General features: G+C 38.2%; 1 protein-coding gene and 1 long non-coding RNA gene across 5 annotated transcripts; one reads left to right on the forward strand and one right to left on the reverse strand.

Moving 5' to 3' along the window:
* Window positions 1-2,863: 2,863 nt before the first annotated feature.
* Window positions 2,864-16,189, reverse strand: LOC107650706 (uncharacterized). 3 transcript variants are annotated; one of them, XR_008915309.1, is made up of 5 exons: window positions 16,036-16,189; window positions 15,751-15,891; window positions 13,696-14,376; window positions 7,908-7,976; window positions 2,864-3,375 (listed from the first exon to the last, which is right to left on the reverse strand). It is a non-coding gene; the product is annotated as an uncharacterized LOC107650706 (long non-coding RNA). The 3 variants fall into 3 exon arrangements; XR_008915308.1 differs by having other exon boundaries at window positions 15,759-16,186; XR_008915307.1 differs by having other exon boundaries at window positions 15,751-16,185.
* Window positions 14,165-20,256, forward strand: IRX5 (iroquois homeobox 5). Of its 2 annotated transcripts, none has more exons than XM_016428311.2 (4): window positions 14,165-14,304; window positions 16,511-17,058; window positions 18,255-18,660; window positions 18,971-20,256. In XM_016428311.2, the coding sequence occupies exons 2-4, from the start codon at window positions 16,810-16,812 to the stop codon at window positions 19,729-19,731; spliced, it is 1,416 nt and encodes a 471-aa protein (XP_016283797.1). In that variant the 5' UTR covers window positions 14,165-14,304; window positions 16,511-16,809; the 3' UTR covers window positions 19,732-20,256. The 2 variants fall into 2 exon arrangements, with proteins under 2 accessions (XP_016283797.1, XP_007474936.1); XM_007474874.3 differs by having other exon boundaries at window positions 14,166-14,304; window positions 16,500-17,058.
* Window positions 20,257-21,422: the final 1,166 nt, after the last annotated feature.

Consider the following 21,422-nt stretch of genomic DNA (forward strand, 5'->3'; position numbering starts at 1 on the left):
AGGTTACTATCTCAAGTTGCATTTGACTAGCATTTCTGGGCTTTAAAGGGTATCAACTGCTCCTTCTCAAGATTCTAAGGGTAACTTTGCAGGTTGAGAGTCTCTAGTATTATAGCTCATAAGCCCCTATCCAATACATTCCCCCCAAATATATGTTAACCAATCAAAATCTCTTCAATATGGTAATTCATCAATATCTTCCCAATATCGATTAACCCATTGCTCTCTCCTCAGCATCTATTAACCAGTTAACATCAGTTATCTTCTACAAGAGATATTTACTTAGGAAGTAGAACAAGTCAGAGCTAAAAAAAAAAATCTTAAGTGGAGAATCACTTTCTCCCATCACCTTAAGCTTTGGGGACAGTGGACTCATCTTAGTAAGCAGACACTACTAAACAGTTCCCTTCCCCTAATTCACTTATAGATGTAGCATAGATACATTGGCTCCCTTAAACAGGAGTTTATTGACTGTCAGGTCAATTCACTGATAGGCTGGGCCCAGCAGACCTTTCTCAGAGTTCCTCACTTAGCACTACTTCTGCAGCAACCAAAAGAACTTGTTATGGTTGTCAAATGTTGGATCTCTGATGGTTCCTCCGATCTTCTGATGCTGATAAGGTTGTAACCAGGTCCATTCTATCTCTGATACCTCTTCACCTAAGATGAAGAAAGAAGAAATGTAACAAAGATAAAAGAAACAACATTGCCATTGTCACAAGACGACCTGGGTGAAGAGATAAACTAAGTAGCTGAGGCTGCTCCTTTTTATCATACTAGAGCCTACTGTAGGTCTTTCTTCTCACTTAGAAGCTACCGGGGAGGAGATATTTCATCTGTACATTCTTTTTTGTATGCACATTCAGTTCTAGCTTAGTAACCAATTAAAAGATTGATCACTATGCAGTAATCTGACAGGAAACAAGTCATAGAATTCATAGGCATTATCTGAATCAGAGAGTATGTATGCATATATATGCATATGCATGCATTGAAAGATATCTTCCATTATGTATGTACTAAAACAAATTCATCAAGTTTCCAACTGGATATGGAGCAGGCAGAAAACACTGCTCTTACTCTAAGGACTGGCTCCTCATTGGACAGTATGCCCACAAAAGGGAAAAGAGCTGAAAACTGAAGAGAACATGAATCAAGGGATTGTTGAACAAATTCTGGTAAGTAAATGTAATGGAAAATTATTGTGCCTAAGAAGGGATGAGAACTGATTTCAGAAAACACAATGTGTGAAATGATGTAGATATAAGTAAGCAGAACTTGGAATAATTTATACAAGGACAACAACAATGTAAAGAAAAGCAATTTTGAAAGACTTAAGAAATATGATGAAAGCAATGACAAATGTTTCCAGAGGACCTCTGAAGCAATTTATCCATTTTCTGAGAGATGGATAGTATGCAGACATAGGCATACACATTTGGATATAGCCACCACGTTGATTTGTTTTGCTTTGTTATGCTAATTTATTTAAAAGGTTTCCCCCCCCATTTTTTTTTAAGATTGGTGAGAGTAAAAGTTAGAGTGAAGCCAAAAAATAAAAGGGTCATTGAAAGAGTTTAAAAATGAACAGAAAATACATTTAGATGGAAGTATAGACAAGTTGAACAGTTTTTAAAGTAATGTGTTGAATTCAATTTTTTAAAGCCATGTGTAGATTAATGGTTTAATAATAAATTTCTCTTTTTTGTGTTCTGCTCTATATAGAGAATGTTCATTTTATTTTTATGGTCAGAATTTTAAAAATTAAGCTAAAAATGAAAAACATCTTCTAGTTGTTTTGGGAAAATAAGAATTCTATAGTAAATTCTATAGTAAACCTTTCATGTCATTGATCCCTCTAGCAATTGGTGAAGCCTTTAGACCGTTGTTCAATATATAAGATTACAAAAGAAATTAATTATATTGAAACATATTATCGAAAGAGTTTTTAAAAAACAAATCCATGGACCTTAGGTGACAAACCCCTGATCTAGAAGTTTTCTTTGAAAGCTTCAAAATTCTATGAATCTACAGTTCCATTCTCTACTAATATCCTATTTCAATGCCTTCATCTTGCTGTGGTGATGACTTTGAGTTTTCAATGGCTGTGCCAACAGAATATAAGCTCTGGTAGATCACAGTGCTTGGGACATAGTTAAGTGCTTAATTAATGCTTGTTGAATTGAATTGAATAATTCCCAGCTTGAAAAGATTTAAGTATGGCTTGGGGACAATATATCTGTCATCTAAGACCCAGCCTGGCTGGTTAGCTACCAAATGATGACTTTTTTCCCCAGCACAGGAATTCATGAATACCACTTGTAATTACAGAAGGGTGGGGAGAATTCTCCTGTAGGATTAAAGTGTTGCATTTTTTCAATTTTTTCATCATGAGATGAGAAAGTAGAGCCCACTATGACCTAGGCAAAACAGCAAGGACAACAGTGAGTTGTAATTTATATTGGAGGAATATTCTTGATTGATGATATCAGAGATCTATGAACTGTTAGGTATTTCAAAATATTTCAAGACATGGAATGAGTATATGTCAATGTGTTCAAAAAAACAACCCTAAAGTAAAATTTCATAAATTTCTCCAGTATCTACCAGTTTCACACATTGCTCTGCTGGAAAACACTATACTTTACTATAAAAGAATAGACCAAAGGGTAACATGATTACCACTGAGGATTCCCTCAAGTTTCAGAGAACAAGTATGAGTTAAAAGAGCTACACATATGGAATTTAACAAAAAGGAGATAATCTATCATCATTCATTCCATATAAAATGTAGGAACATAAAATTTAAAAGGTAAAGAATTTTCATCTTCTTTATATAAATCAAATATAAAAATGTCTTAAGTACTTTATTAGTGAACTTTTTATTACATATTTCTGAATTCAGCTAATAAAAGATCTATTGTGGAACATACAAAAAATTAGATGCATAATATGTCCTTCAGACTTTTTCCTCTCTTGCTTTTCACATAAGAATAAGAAGTAATTAAGGTACCAGTAAAATATCATATTTGAAGAAGAAATATTTTGGAAGGGGAATCTATCATTTGTATGCAAAGATATTTAATCCAACAAATGACAATTTTAGAAAAAGTTTTTTACAACTGACTTTATTTTTAAGACTCATATAATAAAAAGTTCTTTAAATATTCTAATATAACTTGATTTTTCCTCCAATAACACTGGTGATTACAATGGAGAGTAATCATCTTCTGCATGACAAATTGGGGCTGATCTCTCTATACAAGAAATTCAGGGATATTTAAACTATGTGAAAACTTGATTTTTCAATATCCTTTCATCTAATTCCACAGAGTTAGGAGACTTGTAGAAAAGTTCATTCAAAGACGACTGAATCTAAAAACAAAAAGAAAAAGAATTCAGTTATCATGTCCAGTACCTTACTTACTACTTTCTAGTTGTACTTAACTTTCTTTGCCTCTTATTATTTTAAAACAATAACAAACAAATCTTGACTTAGTGGAAAAAACCATAATGTAGTAATGTTTTAAAAAGACACTGGTTATTTTAAACAAATAACAATAAACATCCTCATGACAAAGTAGTTTACTAAAAATGTTACTAATAGAATTCAGATGAGCTAGGCTGAGAAAAAAAATCAGTGTTAAGCAGCCCAACTTTCACAGTGGCTTGCTCATGGCAAAATCATTGAATAGTGAAATGAGGAAGTTCTGAAAATTGAATTATCTGTTTATATTGGGTTATCTGATTAAAACCAAATAGTAATAAGTAATAACAAATTTTGTATATCTATACACACATAAATGAAAGTAGATGTAGTTTGGTATACAAGGAAAATATTTGTTTAAAATACAATTTCAATATAGAAAGGTAATTCTTCTTTGTAAGATGTTTTATATTTCTCTTTTTTTAAATGAACTACATGAGGTCACTCACTTGATATTAAAATGTTTCCCAAACACAATCTGTACAATATCTTTTTTGTTCTTTTCCCTAAAGATATAAGTAATTTAAGTTTTTTTAAAAAAGGTGAAAAATGGAGTATCTGTTGCAAAAAAGTGAATAATTCCCCCAAAGCAACCTATTGTTCCATATGCATATTATCTATATTTATTTTTCTTGATAGTTTCTCTTATTCATATATTAAAATAAAATACTAAATAAAATAAATGAGATCAAGTAGTATTATTGTTTATAGTCTTATCACTTTTAAAATAAGATCAGCAATTTAATGTGTATAATATAGGTCCTTCCCCCCTCCCCCAGGAATATGTATACTTTTATTTTAAAAATGTTTTCGAGAAGAAAAATTAATGCATGCATAATTGTTTTACTTTAAATGAAGAAATAGTTTGATAGAAATTCAACCAACTTATGCATGAGAGACAAATTAAGAGTTTCAGAGCTGAGTCCACTAGGAGAAAAATCAAGTTAAAGAGTTGGTTTGAGGGTGCTTCCCTTATATTATCATATTTTTTTGTATCTCTGGAGAGAAAAAAGAAAGGAATTTTAGTGGAAATGAGAAATTAAATCTTATTGCATACGAAATGATGGTTCCAATATTTTATAAAGCACCAAATTTATTTTAAGAATATAACTTTTGAAATTGACAGATATCACTTTGGTCAATTCCTAGGAGAACTCAAAACAATAAATGTGTATTCTAGTTACTATATTTTTTAAAAATTTCAATTTTGCTTCAATATTTCAAATGTCATAAGAATAACATTCATGAATCTTCATTCAGTCACAGCAAAATAATCTAAAGTTTTTTTTACATCATGTTTATTTTCTTAAAATGATTTGACTGCCATTATTAACATTAGTGCTGCCCTAAATTGAATTAGGTTTTACAAAAGACATTGGTCTGATATCCAATATATCCTATATAAAAACACTGATTCTTCAGCCAAATACTCTTGGCATTATGTGCATTTTATCCTTTTTTTTTCTTAGGAGAAATGACTTATGGGTATAATTACTCAAATGAAAAGACTTGATGCTCCTTGGTGAACTATGTCCATAAATTTACATATTCCATTGCCATCATCATTTTTAGAAGAGGGAATTCAAGTATTGGGATCTCTGGATTCCATAAGAGAAAGTTTTGTATTATTTAAAATAACATTTGATAAACTTTTAAAAGCAAAAAGGCTTTGATATCAAAAGTTGCTGTACAGAAGAACTACTGTTAATAGTTAAAATATAAAATATTAAAATATCTTCTATAAATCACTTTAAGTATTTTGAGATTATTCTGATATTTATTAATGTATATTTATTTAGTTTTACTTAAATATTCATTATCTGTAGTTCCAAAGCTGCATATTTTTTAAAAATTGGTTTTAAATGTCAGGAGGCAAATCAATAACTATTCCATGACTAAAAAAAGACATATAAGGTTTATGAAATTGTCTTTAAAAGAAATGGCAAAATATTAAGAATCTGGTTATCATATACAGGACCCTGCCTATCGTTATTAATGAGTTGCTTATAAAGGCCACATATTTCCAGAAGCTAGCAGCAAAGAATGAAAAGCTTCTTGCTACCAGCTAAAAAGAAAGTCTTAACCATGCTCCTTGAAGAGCTCATTTTCACATTACTCAGGCTTCATTATGCTAAATCAATATTCGTTTAGTCACTGGGGTTATTGACATATTTTAAAATAAAAGTATACCCTTCAGCTACTGCACTCATTACAGGTAATTTGTCTTGTCAGAGAGCAGGGAATATTATCCCAGTCTTTCAGGGGCTGACAGCCCATGGAAATACCTCCCCATGGTTACAACTGTAAATAATTTTAAGGTAAAATATTGAAAAATCAATGACTGTTTCCTGCAATCTGTCACAAACAAATCAATCATAATCTGCACTGCCAGAGAGTATGATTTGAAGGAGATGGGAGCAGATGTAATTCTTGGCTAGAATCTCTCATTTCAAAATCACTTCACATAATGGTGTCATCATTTAAGTACTTAACAGTCAGTGCAACTGCCACTATAACATCTATTTGGACAAAGCCACAAGGAGGAGGAGGAAAAATGCCATCACTATTATGTTAACAAACATTTAATTTAAATGGTTGCTACATTAGTAAATTTCAGTTGAAAACAGAAATGCTTGCCCTCTTTTCACAGTTCCAAATTAATCAATATTGCTTTTGTATGTAGTGATTCTGTTAATTAGCCTATGATTCTAAAATTTATTCATTTGCTTTTTAAAAATCCATTATGTAGACTAAATTTCAGTTAAAAAGGCAACATCAACAATGCAAAATATAAGGGGTTTTTTTTGTTTTTGCAAGAAAAATTCAGATCAAAATCATTCCTCTAAAAGGACTCAATATTAAAAGATATTTTTGATCCTGTAATATATTTCTATTTGATCTTCTTCAGAAAGAAAAATGAAGACCCATGTTTGTAATTATATAGCAATACTTTTAAGAAGAGAAGCAACACCTACAAACTTTAAAACATATCTTCTCTTTATGCTAAATATGTATAACCTTAGCTGAGATTTAAAGGGGTTAAAGTAATATACATTATATGAAACAAAAGCTAGTTCTAGCAATAGCATTGAATTGTTTTTTAAAAAGATTAAAAACCATTTCTATTCAGAATTTTTTTTTCTAGATCACATTTCTATGGTTTCCTATACTGTTGCCTTTACATTATCAATGAACTAATGAGATTGGCAACTTGATAGCAAAGGGAAACATACCAGTACATTTGACCCAATTTGAACACTGAGTCAGATTCCTTAAAGGTTAGATGGCAAATGGATACTAGATCTTTTAAGGAAAGAATCCATTTTAGTTATCATATTCTTTCCAATTTTCTAATTATATAACTAGGCACCAGAGAACAGATCATTTATTTTTCTCTTAATATTATTCCATTGATAGAAGAATTTAAAGGACAGGTATTTTTCCTGATCAGAAAAGTATATCTTTTTCCTTTAAAAAAAAAATTAGACGCAAATAACAGTGCATAATTTAAGCCTGAATAAACATTCTTAGGCCTGGTAATTGTTCTTTTATGAAAGGGTTTTACTCTGTTTTTAATTTAACATGCATATTCACCATGGCAACACAGCATCATGAGAAAGAGGCTCTCCATGCAGATAACAAATTGAATCAATTCTGTTTTTTAACATTCAAAAATCTTAATGGATTCTTTTAACACCAAAATTAAGTTTCTTAAAAAGAAAATGAAAACATAACACATGCAAAATCAATTCAAGATATCTTCCAAAATAAAACAACCAAAGTCTTCCATAAGGCCAGGCAAGCAACAGCTGCAAAGTAAGAAGCAAGCCAACCCATCAAGGGAGGAAGAAAGGTCTATTACACAAGGCCTAAGATTAAAAGAAAAAAGGAAAGAAACCTACATTTTTGTAGCATGGAAAAGAACTCATGTAAATGAGCTCCATATCTTTCATTTAAAGATTCATCTCTTTGACAGAATTCTGGAACCCAGTTGTTAGCCACAAGTCTTCTGACTGTACATAACACCTCACAGTTTAATTCTGGCTTCCAGTTAATTAACCTGAAAGAGTATTCCAAACTTAAATAAGCAGAGAACTGGGAAGTAAATATAGGGAGAAATAACAGGCTCCATGTATCTTTGAAATTGTGCCTATAAACTAAAATGCAACAGGGTTGTATATAATTACAGTTCTTACTTCAGGAAGGAAGTTACTGTAGGGTTCTGAGTATAACCTAAGGGACACTTCAGTTGCTTCTAGGTCAGCCCATAGTCATCTGCGAAGCCAGCTCTACTATTTTGCAAGGAAGACCTTTATGATTTCCACACCATAATCTGGAAGAAAACATCAGTCTACAAGAAGTCCCTAGAAATGACAAAGATTTAGGATTGGAAAGGAAAAGTGATAATAAAAAAAATTACCTTAATTTTCAGAATAATTTTTCCTTTTTCTTCTTATATAATTAGAGGATCCACCATTGATTATAGAATCTTAAAGAGAAAAGTAACAATTGTTACCCCCCACAACTAATTTCAACTTTTTACTAGTTTAATTCCTTTACCTCATCATCATTTCAACTGATTTAATTCTTAGAGAAATGTTAGATTTCTTAAAACATGAAATTATGTGCTTCTATTAGAGAATATTTCCTACATTTCCCATGAACTAAGTTGAATTCATTTCACTTTCAAGGAATTATTTTTGTCATTTTATTGAAAAGTATATTGCTGCTACAGAAAAGTACCCCCTCCCCACACACACACATACCATGGAAGTTGGTAATGTTTTGGTTCATTAAAAAATCATACTTCGAATATAGCATATAACATGACTTTTTTATATAAAAATAATTTTAGGTGAAAGCAGTAGCTATCAAGCCTAACCAATCTGATATATGTATATGCTATATACAGTCTCCCTATATTTAGTAAAGCTTAAATATTATGAACTGCTTATGTTGTCTTTCTTCCTGCTACCCTTCTATCTATTCTTTTCAACCAGCTAGGGATTATGTTTATCAGGTAAGCTAATCAATATAGCATTTCATTTATACTAATGTGATATGTGTGTGTATCACTTGGTTTTGCTTTTATGGTGTATCATTAGAGATCATTAACGGGTAAAAACAAATTTGAATTATTTAAAAGGTAATTTTTTTTATAGAACACACTAATTTTATAACTAGTTGATAATAAGTATTCTTTTTATTATCTGAACAACAATTATGCAAAATCATAAGATTTTTTATCTAAAGTTATTAGTCTGTTAAGCTTTTTTGCACAAGACTTATCATTGCAAGCACAAAAGTTCGATATTTTGAACTCTTGTATCTTGTTCTACTTGCTAGGAAATTCTACCAAGCAGCTTCAAAAACTGTAACTCTGCGCTTCTTCTGAGGATCTCAACTCATAAATAAGTATTCAGATTCAATTAGTAATAGCAATCAGAACACATCTGTATGCATTTGATCTTTAGAATACTAAGCATACATGACATGAACCAAATCCTAATATTTGATCTTAATAAAACATAAAAGAACTAGGTTGTAAACAATAAATTTGTAATAATTACAAAAAAATCTCAAAAATGCCATTCTTACAAGGAAACAAATATAAGACTCTCTAAAACTTGCTTGAATTTTGAATATAAGTTACCCATTTATATGTGTTTATATATGTATATTAAAAGCAGTATCTCATTATTTCATATGGATGTGTCCATATATAAGAATTAATACCTTATCACCCCAAAAGAGTAAAGAATGACCAAATAATGTCAAACTGAATAATATGGAAGTCAATAGTAGAGGAGGTACAAATAACTCAGAAAATAAACACAGAGGTCAGGAAAAATAGTTATAAAAGCTTTTGATATTTATATACAAATATGTAGACTGAGCAAAAAAGTAAACTTTAATTTTTAACACAAAATGGTAAATAAAATCTCATAAGTGCCTTGAAGATTTGAAGGAGGGTAATGGTATACTAGAAAGAAAGAAAAACCCAAACATTTGATTGAAGAGGTAGTAGCATTATATATATATATATGTTTATATATATATATATATGAAAAAGCCATAATTCCTACAAACTCAGAAAAAGAAATTTAAACTAGGCTTATATTTGATCATTATTTTAAGGAAAATGAATTCATGTTTTTATTCAAAGAACTAGTTTAAGTTTTTACAGCAGCATATCTTAGATAACACTATGTTTTATAAAATTGGTTTGGTTCTCTATGATATGTGTAAATATTTCTGGCAAACTAATAATTTGCTGGGTTGTTTCTCTCTCTCTCTCTCTCTCTCTCTCTCTCTCTCTCTCTCTCTCTCTCTCTCTCTCTCTCTCTCTCTCTCTCTCTCTCTCTCTCCCCCCTCCCCCTCCCTCCTTTCTTCCCTCCCTGACTCTAATTCTGTGTGTGTATGTATTTATCTTGCAGAAAATATTAAAGGGGTGGGAGGAAATTGAGCATATAATTTGGTAAATTATCAGAAGAACCCATAATTAAGAAATGGCCTAAGCAAATAACAGTAGAAGTGTTGTGGAACTATCAAGCTTATCAAAAGCAAAAAAAAAAATAGAAGTGATTCTATTAAATGAATCACAGAAAACTAGTAAGAACTTTAGAGATATCAGATATGAACTTCAAGACTAATTTCCAATGCCACACCCCTTCTGGTAATAAAAAATAAAAATAATATTAAGACTTGGAAGATTATTAGCTACAAAAAAAGGGGGAAAGGATGATTACATTAAATGACAAATGCAGGAGAATATTCTATTGTCTTACTTTTGGAACCTTACTAAAATGGATTGTGAATTTAATATTTTAAAATGCTAGTTTTCAATTTTAGAAAGAGCAAGATAATTTGCCAGGCTCAACTGTTAAGTATAGCACATATATAAAGATATTGTGTATTGATGGAGACATAAATAATCAACATCTTAGTTAAGAGTAGTTTCGGTGAATAAGAAAAAAATTATACATTGTTACTATAAGTTAGTTATTATTCTATTAAGACCATTTATTCTGTTTAATAGTTAAATGTACAAATAAGGAAGAATACTTTCTAAAGCACACTGGTCTAATAAGTAGAAATTGGGAAAAAGAGTTGTAAGCTGATTGTGGATTGTACATTATTCAAATATAGGCACCACATTCAAATATGTCATGTGAGACCCCTGAAAGAAAATATTTCAAAGTGTTTCATTTTCACAAAACATTCATAAGAAATTTAATCCACCCAATGATCATAAAGATATTTTAGCACGTTAGCCATTTTTGTACAATGTAAAATTTTCCAAAGTTTTCTACTATATTAGGATGTTATATTTATAACTCTGCATTATTCATAAAAACAGAAGACAGCTAATTAAATTTGGTGTTCCAATAAAGACTAATCTCAGATTTCATTGTTATTTCTTAGAAGAGTTGCAAGGCAATTGTTTTTTAGATTTCAAATAGATAACATACTAAACATGTTTAGTCATATTTCCAAATATTTAAAAATTGACAAATTGTCAATAAAAATACTACACTGATTTAAACATAGTTTCAGAAAAAAATAGTTTTTCTAAATATATGTCATGTGATTCTAACAAACTAAATATGATGTAAGGAAAGGCCTTGTAAATCTACACTTGGCTTCTTTTGCATCTTTCTCTTTTCTTCTCCCTCTTTTTTGTACTGTCATTTAATATAAAAAAGTGTCATATGCAACTAGTTTTCTGGAAATAATGGACTGCAAAGAGTTAAAAAAATCTTATTACATTATTTATATCAAAGCCTATGACCTAAGTCATTATATTTTATAATCAATACTACCAGCATTATTATTGTTTTTCTGCCTAGAAATTTTAACAAAAGAAGCTATTACAATGGTAGTAGAGAATGTTAAAGGCAACAATCTAAAATTCAGAAATTTAAAATAGTAATGATATATTCATGATGTTTCTTCACTAATAAATTGATATTTGCTTTTGAAGAAATAATTACCTCATTCTCATTTAGCATACTTATGGTCTGAAACAAAAACAAGGCACTCTAAACACAATGAGATTATCTCATACAAAAATATGAAAAAGTGAATTTGGGTTAAAAATGTAAGAATGAAAATTATATTTCTTTTGCATCCATTTTTTTATTTTATTGCATTTCTGTTTTTGTACTTTAAATTTCCTTCCTCTAAAAATGTATTTATTATTAGATGTTTTATTAACTCAATAAAATGTGTCTGAAATGTTTTGTTTCATACATTGCTTTTTAAAGTATTTATCATTCAATCGAGACATAATACAAAGAAAACCAATGGTATACCAGACACAGCCAATAAGTCACAAGTGGCAGAGTAATATCATGATTAATATTAATTTATATTTTTTTAAATACAATACTTGCCTCAGAAGACTGAGAAAATGTAAGGCTTGGGGTACAGTAAAATCTTCCCAAAGCAAAAATGTCTAAAAATATACTACCTTTACTATAACACCATATAGACAACATTTTTTTTCTGGATCTTAATTAAGATAACGGTGAACACCTGTGTCAACATTCTTTTGCAAGACAGCATTATCAATCATAATCCTTTAAGTACACTCCAAAACAGCAAAGTGATATGACAGAACCAATCTGTTGCCTTTCCTTGGTGCTAGTTTTGTTTCACACAAGCAAGATCAGATCTTTAAAATACAGCAACCTAGTTTTATTACTCTTTAAAGTTCAATTCTTGAAGAACTATTATAAGGGTAAGTCTATTGACTTTGTACAATGACAATAGTATTCTATGTGAGTCCTGTATCAAACCCAAAGGGAAATACTAAGAAGTGACTACACATTTAAATAAATATATTTACATGTATATTTAAAACTTATGTTTGTTACATAAAAAATATAAAATGAAATAATTATTATAATTGTCATAAATGAGGTTCTTTATGAAATAAAACATTACAAATTGTACACATGCAAACTATATATGACAAACTAATCTTTTCATCGAATTCTTTCATAAATATACATTTGGAAAAGGTAAATTCTAATTTTAAAAAAATCTCAGCACAAATGTATCTTCCATTTAAGAGAAAAATAAAAAAAATGTTCAAATTATATAATCAATTATGAAAAAGTTATTCAAGTGCCACGGTCTAGAAAATGTGGTCATACCTCCATATTTGGAAAATTAATACTTTCACTGACATAAAGGGACCACAGAACATAGACTTGTTGACAACTATGTAGGTTAACAAATCATAAACTTATGCTTTAACTAAATATAGATAAAAATTCAAATGTGTAATAACAGCCATCAAACTAAAAAACAAAACAAAACACGGTGCTCCCTTTAAAATGGTGAAGTCATCAGGATCATCATATTCAGTCACATTGCTAAAGATTAGCCCTTCCATTTGACATTTTAATACAATTCTATTCTAGGAAATGGCTGTGATGGTCAGTCATACAACAGAGCTATCAATGTGCAAATAAAGCAGAAAATAGAGACATCCTTAAGAAATGAGTCTTAAATTTGACATAAACTGAAGATGACAACCACAGCAATAGCACCACAAACTAAATGTTTCAGTATCTTCCAGGATTCTCTACAGCACCTTTCTTATGATACAGAAAAATAAAAGTGGTGCAATTACGTAATGAGGTTGTCTTCCTGACAGACTCTTATATTCATGATGGCACTAACCTCTTTGGCTACATTTCATTAATCAACCCCCTTGGATTAGAGTGGAATACATGAAACATTGCTGCGACTAGGGAGAACGCACAAGCACATGCGCGCGCGCTCGCACACACACACATACACACGCGTGCGCAAGGATTTTACACTTCGGGCACTCGAACAACACACAAGCACGTAAAAGCTGGCCCAAAGCACCCGACTGTATGAGAGAGTGACCCATAAATTGTCTCCCCCCCTTCACCTTCTTCCCCTGCCTCCTCAGATTCTGCACCACATCCTGGGGCAATCCCTGCTGTGACCTTGACCTCGAGGAAGATGTGGCAAGACACCCACAAAAGTCGAGCAAGACTGACTGACAGCTAGTCAGCCAGCCAGGCAAACTGAGGACTGCTGCCGACACGCTTTCGACACAGTCCCTAAGAAGTTGCGCTGCCCCAAACCCTGTGGGCCGGGTCACTGAGGCCAGCCTCGGGCCCACGTCAACCCCTTACCGGCCCCCGCCCCCTGAGGCGGCTCACCTGGTTCTCCGTGGCGGCAGCGCGCGGGCCTAGCTGGCTCTAGTCTGTCTCCTCACGAGCCCTCGGGCGGCGCGCGCGCCAGAGGACTTGTTCTCCTGGCCCGTGGCCGTTATAGACCGTTAGGGCGGGCAGCCGGAGGGGCTGCAGCGGAGCCGAGCGGCGCGGCGGCGCAGGCGGAGCCGAGGGCTGGCGCTAAGGGGCGGGAGGAGGGAGGGAAGAAGGGAAGGAGGGTGGGAGGGAAGCGGAGGAGCTCCCGGGCTAGCTCAGCCCAGCCAGGGGGGGGCGCTCCCCCGCGCCGCACTCAGAGCCCCAGGGCCGCCTCTTTCTCATAAGCTACCCAGGACTTGCCTTCTCAGCTCGGCCTGGCGGCTTCTCTTTTACGCTCCCGGCCACTTCCACCTCGCACCGCTCTGCGCTCTCAGCCCCGCAACAGCTTCGGGTCCAGTCAGCACAGTCCAGCAGGCAAAGTCTCTGGCTTCTCGTCTCCATGACAATAGCGCCCACGGCGCCCCGCCCAACTCCACCCCCGTAGCTGGCGCAGTGACTCTCGGAAGGAGGAGAAGGTCGACGTTGAGGGCGGAGCCAGTTTCAGCCGACGTCCAATCAGAGGTAAAAGCCAGGCTGGGAGGCGGGGCGGACAGAGAGGCTCTCGGAGAATGTAGTCTGGGGCAGTTTAGATCACTAGGGGGGAACCAAAGAAGGAGGGACGGGGCGGGGAAGAGGAGGAGACTTGGCTCATCTAGACAAACTAGGGAATGTGAATGTGTACAATCTCTGTGTATGGATGTTAGTTTGTTAGCGTAGGCAAAAAGCAAGGAAAGAAAATGTGACTTGTGCACATCAAAGAAACTTGACTGTGAGTTTGTATGTAGCATGTACGAGACTATATAGTATGTATATTGAGTGGTATATGGTGGTATGAGGTAGCTAAGTATTTCTCGATCTTTGTGCCCAGCAACTATGCTAGCCTCATTCTTGAGGCATTTATAACGCAACTAACCATTTTGGGGTGTCAAATAGAATGGCGTTGTGACTCTATGACAAAGAACTTGTGAAGGAGAATGTGCATGGTAGGAAGAGGGCAGAGATTTGAGTGTGAATACTGTTTGGAGAAAAAGACTGTGTGGCAGTGTTTAAGACTGTTTATTTTTGTGTATATTAAGTTTGTGACTCTGAATGTGTCTTTGACTGAGGCCAGTGACTATGTGTATATATCAGTAGGCAGCGTATGAGATATGTGAGTTTTTTTCATATGTCTGGGTGTGGACTGTGACTGGGGTCTTTCAGTATTGCTTGGTTCTGCATTTGTGCATTCGAGTGTGTGGGTTTCAGCATTTATGTATGCAAGAGACTTCATACATATTTTCCGGATACAAGCGTGCTCCAATACCAAACTCAGAGATTCAGTAGGGAGTGAATGTGTAACCATAGTGAGTTGGAGGGGTGGGGTGCGGGAAGGAAGAGTCCCAGGTCTAAATGGGCGTGTTGGTGCCGGAACAGGAAAGGAGGCTGGGAGGCATGGTTGATTAGGTGCAGAGAGCAAGAAACAGCAGTCGCTTATGGTAGTTGTCATTGAAGGGGGAATGAGAAGCTCTTGCCGCCACCAAATCCCCTTCTTCTAGTAGTCCTTCCTATCTGTCTCTCCGAAAAGAAGAGATAAAGCGAGAGGGAAAGGGAGGGAGGGAGGGAGGAGGAGGAAGAGGAGGAGGAGGAGGAGGAGAAATAGAGAGGCAGTGAGAGACAGAAGCAGACTGAAACAGACAGACACAGACAGAGAGAACAGAGAGATAGAGACAGACAGAGAGACAGAGACAAAGAGACAGAGACTGGGAGGAGGAGACTGGGTGTATGAGAGAAGAATGTGTGTGTGTGTGTGAGAGAGAGAGAGAAAGAGAGAGAGAGAGAGAGAGAGAGAGAGAGAGAGAGAGAGAGAGAGAGAGAGAGAGAGAGAGAGAGAGAGAGAGATTAGATACCAGCCCCGCCCCACCTCCGGCACTCCCAGCAGTGTGGAGAAAAGCCCGGGAGACAAACGTGTTAATGCAAAGAGCCCCTTACTTGCACACCTGCTGTTGGCGGAGTCCTCCTTCGGACTCGGCCAGTTCACTCCACACTTAACATTGATGCTGTAAGTCTTCTCTCGGGGGCACATAGCTGCAGCCTCGTCGTTTCCGCCTAATCAGACTTGATCCGGGTTTCCTAAAGAGGTAGGGAAAAGAAGCCTCTGTAGGTCAGGGGTCTCCATGTACAGTCAATTTCACATCCACTCTTTATCTCCGTTATAGATTCGCTCAGTTATTTACTGTGGAAAGAAAACAGGAAATAAATGAGCGAATATTCAACCTCCTTTCTTTTATTTTCATAAACGGATTGGCTTGTGTTCCAGGGCAATCCTGGCTGCGATAAATCCTCAGCAATGTGACGGCTCCAACAGTAGTTAGCTAATGAAGAAAGTTGGAGCTGATCGCCGCGGCTGGGATGTGATTGTCATCCAGGGGCCGGCGCACTAGAGTCTGCAACTGAGAGGGAGCAAGGGGATAAGGGGGGGAGGGGAGGGGAAAGGAGGGGGAGGAAAAAAGGGAGGGAAGAAGGGAGGGAGAGACAGAAGGAGGGAGGGGCAAGGGAACAAGCCAGCTAGCCTGAGAGGGAGAAGGAAAGGAAGAGAGGGAGAGGGAGAGGCGCTCCTGCCGGCCGGGTTGGCTGCGGCCGCCCAGCAGGATCCTGCCATTCCTTCCATTGACAACACCCCGGGAAGGAGGAGCTTCGGGGCGCGTAGAAGGCGTCAGAATCCTCAATTTCCAACTTAGCATCTTGGCAGGACCTTTGCGAAGCAAAAAGCAGAGCCCCCCCAATCCAAAGAAAAAAAAGAAAGAAAGAAAAAGAAAAAACCCTGAGAGCGAAGAGCCGCAGGAGGAGCAGAGGCGGCGGCAGCGTTAGCCCTACAGGCGCGGGGAGTGAGCGAGGAGCCGCGGTTGCCGCGAAGAGCCCGGAGGCCAGGTGCTTAGCCGCCCGTCCTGCTTGTGCCGGGCGCCCAGCCGCCCCGGCACTTCTGCTCCTAGGGGACTGACCGGGTTCCATTCCGCGACTGCACCGGGCACTGTATGCCTCTGTTTGGCCATGTCCTACCCTCAGGGCTACTTGTACCAGCCGTCTGCCTCCCTGGCGCTCTATTCCTGTCCAGCTTACAGCACCAGCGTCATCTCGGGACCCCGTACAGATGAACTTGGCCGATCTTCCTCGGGCTCCGCTTTTTCTCCTTACGCTGGATCTACCGCCTTTACCGCTCCTTCCCCGGGTTACAACTCTCACCTCCAGTATGGCACGGACCCAGCTGCCGCAGCAGCCGCCGCCTTCACTTCGTACGTGGTAAGACCGACGGGGGGAACAGCTCCAGCTGCCTGGCAAACGGCTTGGGCTGAAAGCTGTGTCTTTCTATGACTGTGGGTGGCTGGGGTGGGCTGGGCTAGGCTTGGGTTGGGGGTGGGGGGGCGCTGTATAAGCAAAGGTCTTCGCCTGGCTAGGTTACCCTTGTGTTTCCACTGAGGAACAAATGAAGTGGCTTAGTGCCTCATTCCAAACTTTAGCTCTTTTGATCTAGCTAGTCCTTGTGTTAAGTAAATTGTCAAAGTATTTTCCCAGGGAAGAAGAGGTGTCCTCCGGGTAGGAAGGGAAAGCCTTGGGTTTGCAAAAGGGTAATTTCAGGGTAAGCTGCACCAGAGCAATCGACAATTAAGGTGCATCGTTTAATTAGAACACTGGATACCTTGTTTAGAGTATTCTTTTTTCCTCATCTCATTTTTTTAATCAAAGGGAAAAAGTGATAAGCATATGTAAATGTCTTCTGCCTCGCCTTTAATTAGTCCTCCAAAATACTGTAAATCCGTAATCCTATCTCTGCAATCCGATTTAGAGGTATTACATTTCTGAAAGGACAGTTGAGCTGCGGTGCAGCCGGGATTTTTTGGTACCGGCGCACTTTCTTAAATCGCCCCTCGGTTTCTGCTGGTGGTCTTGGTTTCGTTTGATTGCAGTAGCATTGGGGTTTTCCTTTTTTAGCATTTATTTCTCTTCTGCATATCTGCAGTAACTCCACCTCATCAGTCTTACAGTATGATGGCAGGAGAAAGGCTTCGGCTTCTGCGAAGTCAAAGCTCCTCTGCTCCTCTCCCCCGGGTTTTGTCAAGAATGAGGTGGCAGTGTCCGTGAGCGAGAAAGGCGGAAATGCCCAGCAAACAGGGTTGTGATGTGCGAGGATATCACCATGCTGTCCCCAAGAACTGCTTCTTGGTCCCCAGAGGTTGTGAGCAAGTGTAATTAGACCCTCAGCTGTCTTGGGGGCCTAGAAAAGGATGGAGGGGGGCAACCTCCCTGCTTTACTCAGGGGCTAGGCCCACTACCCGTGTTCCACAGTAGGCCAGAGAGCTGTCCCCTGTGGCCATGCTCCCTTTCAGAGTAGATCTGGTGTTTTGCCTGGAACAAAACACGTCGTTTTGTGCCTTACAGCTAGCCTGCCCGGGTCTGATTCCATACTCTAACGGGCTATCTGACTGTCTCTTCCGCAGGGCTCACCCTATGACCACACCCCGGGAATGGCGGGGTCCCTAGGATACCATCCCTACGCTGCACCTTTAGGGTCCTATCCCTATGGGGATCCAGCCTATCGGAAAAACGCCACCCGGGACGCCACAGCAACGCTAAAGGCCTGGCTGAATGAGCACCGCAAGAACCCATACCCCACCAAGGGCGAGAAGATCATGTTGGCCATCATTACCAAGATGACCCTCACTCAGGTCTCCACCTGGTTCGCCAACGCACGAAGGCGCCTCAAGAAGGAGAACAAGATGACCTGGACCCCGCGGAACCGGAGCGAGGACGAGGAAGAAGAAGAAAACATCGACTTGGAGAAAAACGATGAGGATGAACCACAAAAGCCGGAAGATAAGGGAGAGGCAGAGGCCCCAGAAACAGGTTGGTGAGCGTAAAGTAGTGGGGTCCTAGGCTGAGGTTGGAAAAGATATGGGTGGGTGGAAAACCTTATCGCACTCAATCGAGTATCTAGGAGAGGAGCATGTGGGGGTGGGGAGGTTGAGGGGAGAAGGAGAAGAGGGATGGTGAACTAGGGAATATTAGAAGTAGGCAGGAAGGCCGAGGACCTGGCCCAGTGGTCTAGCTACCCTTCGATCAGAGAACCAGGGGCTCAGCTGGGAAATAGAGCGTACTGGATAGGGGTGGCTAAGGAGGGCTCAGGCGTCCCTAACTCTGTGTTCCTCAATGGCAGGGGGAGAGCAGAAGGCAGCTCCTATTTGCGAAAGGCTTCAGGGGCCCCATACCCCCGCAAGCAAGGAAGCAGAAGGCAATCTGAGCGACTCGGATTTTAAAGAGTCCCACGAGGGCCGGCTGGACGCTCTCCCAGGGGGTCCCAGGGCTGGTGGCCCTTCTCCCACTGGCCAGGTTGCAAGGCTGGGCGAGGAGCCTTCACCACACTACCATCCCCCAGGAGCTTCAGCCCCACACCCAGCCGGAGAGTTGCCCTCCGGCCCCAGCGGGCCCTCGGTTATTCATTCTCCGCCACAGGCGGTACTAGCCAAGCCCAAACTGTGGTCATTAGCAGAGATAGCCACCTCTTCGGACAAGTCCAAGGAAGGCGGCGGCGGAGGCGGTGAGGGCCCTCCCCCAGGGCAAGGGCCCACTGCCGGGCAAACCCTGCCTGGCAGCCGCTCGTCTCCCACCCCGGCGCGCTCGCCCTCCGCTCAGTGCCCATTCCCGGGCGGTGCAGTTCTGTCCCGGCCTCTCTACTACACTGCCCCTTTCTATCCCGGCTACACGAACTATGGCTCCTTTGGCCACCTGCACGGCCACCCTGGGCCGGGGCCGAGTCCTGCCCCGGGTCCCGGCCCGCATTTCAATGGATTAAACCAGACCGTGTTGAACCGAGCGGACGCTTTGGCTAAAGAAACGAAAATGCTCAGAAGCCAATCACAGCTAGACCTGTGCAAAGACTCTCCCTTTGAACTGAAGAAAGGTATGTCCGACATTTAACACGGGCTGCTTCGGCCCAGGACTTTTCTAATTTATTAAAACATGGCCTTGGCAGTTATTTTTCCACCACCAAGAGAGAAAAATAAACCCTCCTATCCAAAAGTTTATAGTTTATGGAGATGAGTGGCGTAAAAGTGTAAACATCTCCACCAAAAATGTCTTAACCAACTGAAAAGAAAAATTTAAAAAAAGGATTTGTATTAAATCTTATTCTGTATATTTAATGTAGCATTTTGTATTTAAATTGATAATACAATATCTTTGAAGTAAATTATGAAATCAAGACACCTGTACAGGCATTTAATGTTGTTTTGTAATATAAATATATACATTTGTGTTTTCCCGAACTGTTTCATAGTTTAAAAATACAAGTTTAATTTAATTTTTTACACCTATTGATTTTTCTGGGTATGAGCTAAAGTATTATTAAAGAAAGGAAACAGGTTATACTTATTAGATTTAAAAAAAAACTGCAGTCGCCTTTGTAAAATGCAAAATATTTAATTAAAAGAGATTTTAACATAATGAACGCCATTCATTACTTTTTTCCCCTTTTAAAACCTAGACAATCTCCATAGCCTGTGACAAAAAGGTGCTAACTATAACTTTTTTTTTTTTTAAGTGGATATGTTAAGGGTACAAAGAATATTTAGAACTGGCGTCGAAAGCCAGAGGTAAATGAAATAGGCTTCAGGCCCAAGAACTTTGTCTTGGCCAGCACTCCAAATTTGGGTCAGGATTAGGTTTGATTGGGGAAAACCGAAAAGAGAATCCAATAAAGCCTTGGATAGTGAAGGGGGGTGGGGTGGGGTGGGGAGAGAAAACAAAAATGTGTGTCCAATGAGGCACCCCGGGGAAGAGACAGAAAAGTGTGCTGTAGATACACCAAGTACCATCGCTTAACCTAATTACTTCCAATCAGTGTCGTGTTTTATGCAAAGTAATCAGCTGGTGAACTTAGCTAATGAGTTCGATTTTATGCCGGATTTAGCCCTTATTACTATTTCAAAGGTACTTGGGGGCTTAATATGAGGAATGAGTATGAAAGTATTCACCAGGGAAAGTCCTTCCCAAATCACTGTCCAGCACCCATTTTGCCTGACACCACTACCTGCTCCCTACCCTCCCGAAAAAATTTTACATTGATCTTTTGGGTTGATTGAATTAAATTAGTATTCTGTCACCACAAATAGTTCCCGAATTGTCAATTCTGGCTCAGCTTTCTTACCGGGCCAGCCGGGTGGGCAAGAGGGAAATGGTTCCCTGCTTTCACAGGTAGGTGTCACACTTGTCCTGAATTTCAAGCCAGCGCACTTGGAAAGTGTTGTTAAGGGAATGGGGCGGGAGGAGTTGAGAACAGAAAGGTACAAGGGGGTAGAAAGAGAGACAGGGACTTGGAAAGGATCTAAACATAACAGAAACAGGCCTCTATTCTGCAAAGTTGTTTTCTATTGTTAAAGTTGATTTACATAATTTATCGGGACCATTATCAAATTAATCTGGTTTGCCCTTAATCATTCCAATTCCACTCCACCTCTCCAGATCAAATGATTATTTTAAATTGATAATTTGAACATGTAAAAATCTTAAAATCAAAGTTAGAACACTATTCAAATCACAAAGACATTTTAAAAACTTTTCCAAGACTAATCAGAGAACTGGAAATTCAGGAATAGAAGAGATTTTTTCTT

Source organism: Monodelphis domestica, chromosome 1 (genome assembly GCF_027887165.1).
Source record: "Monodelphis domestica isolate mMonDom1 chromosome 1, mMonDom1.pri, whole genome shotgun sequence".
Classification (NCBI taxonomy): Eukaryota; Metazoa; Chordata; class Mammalia; order Didelphimorphia; family Didelphidae; genus Monodelphis; species Monodelphis domestica.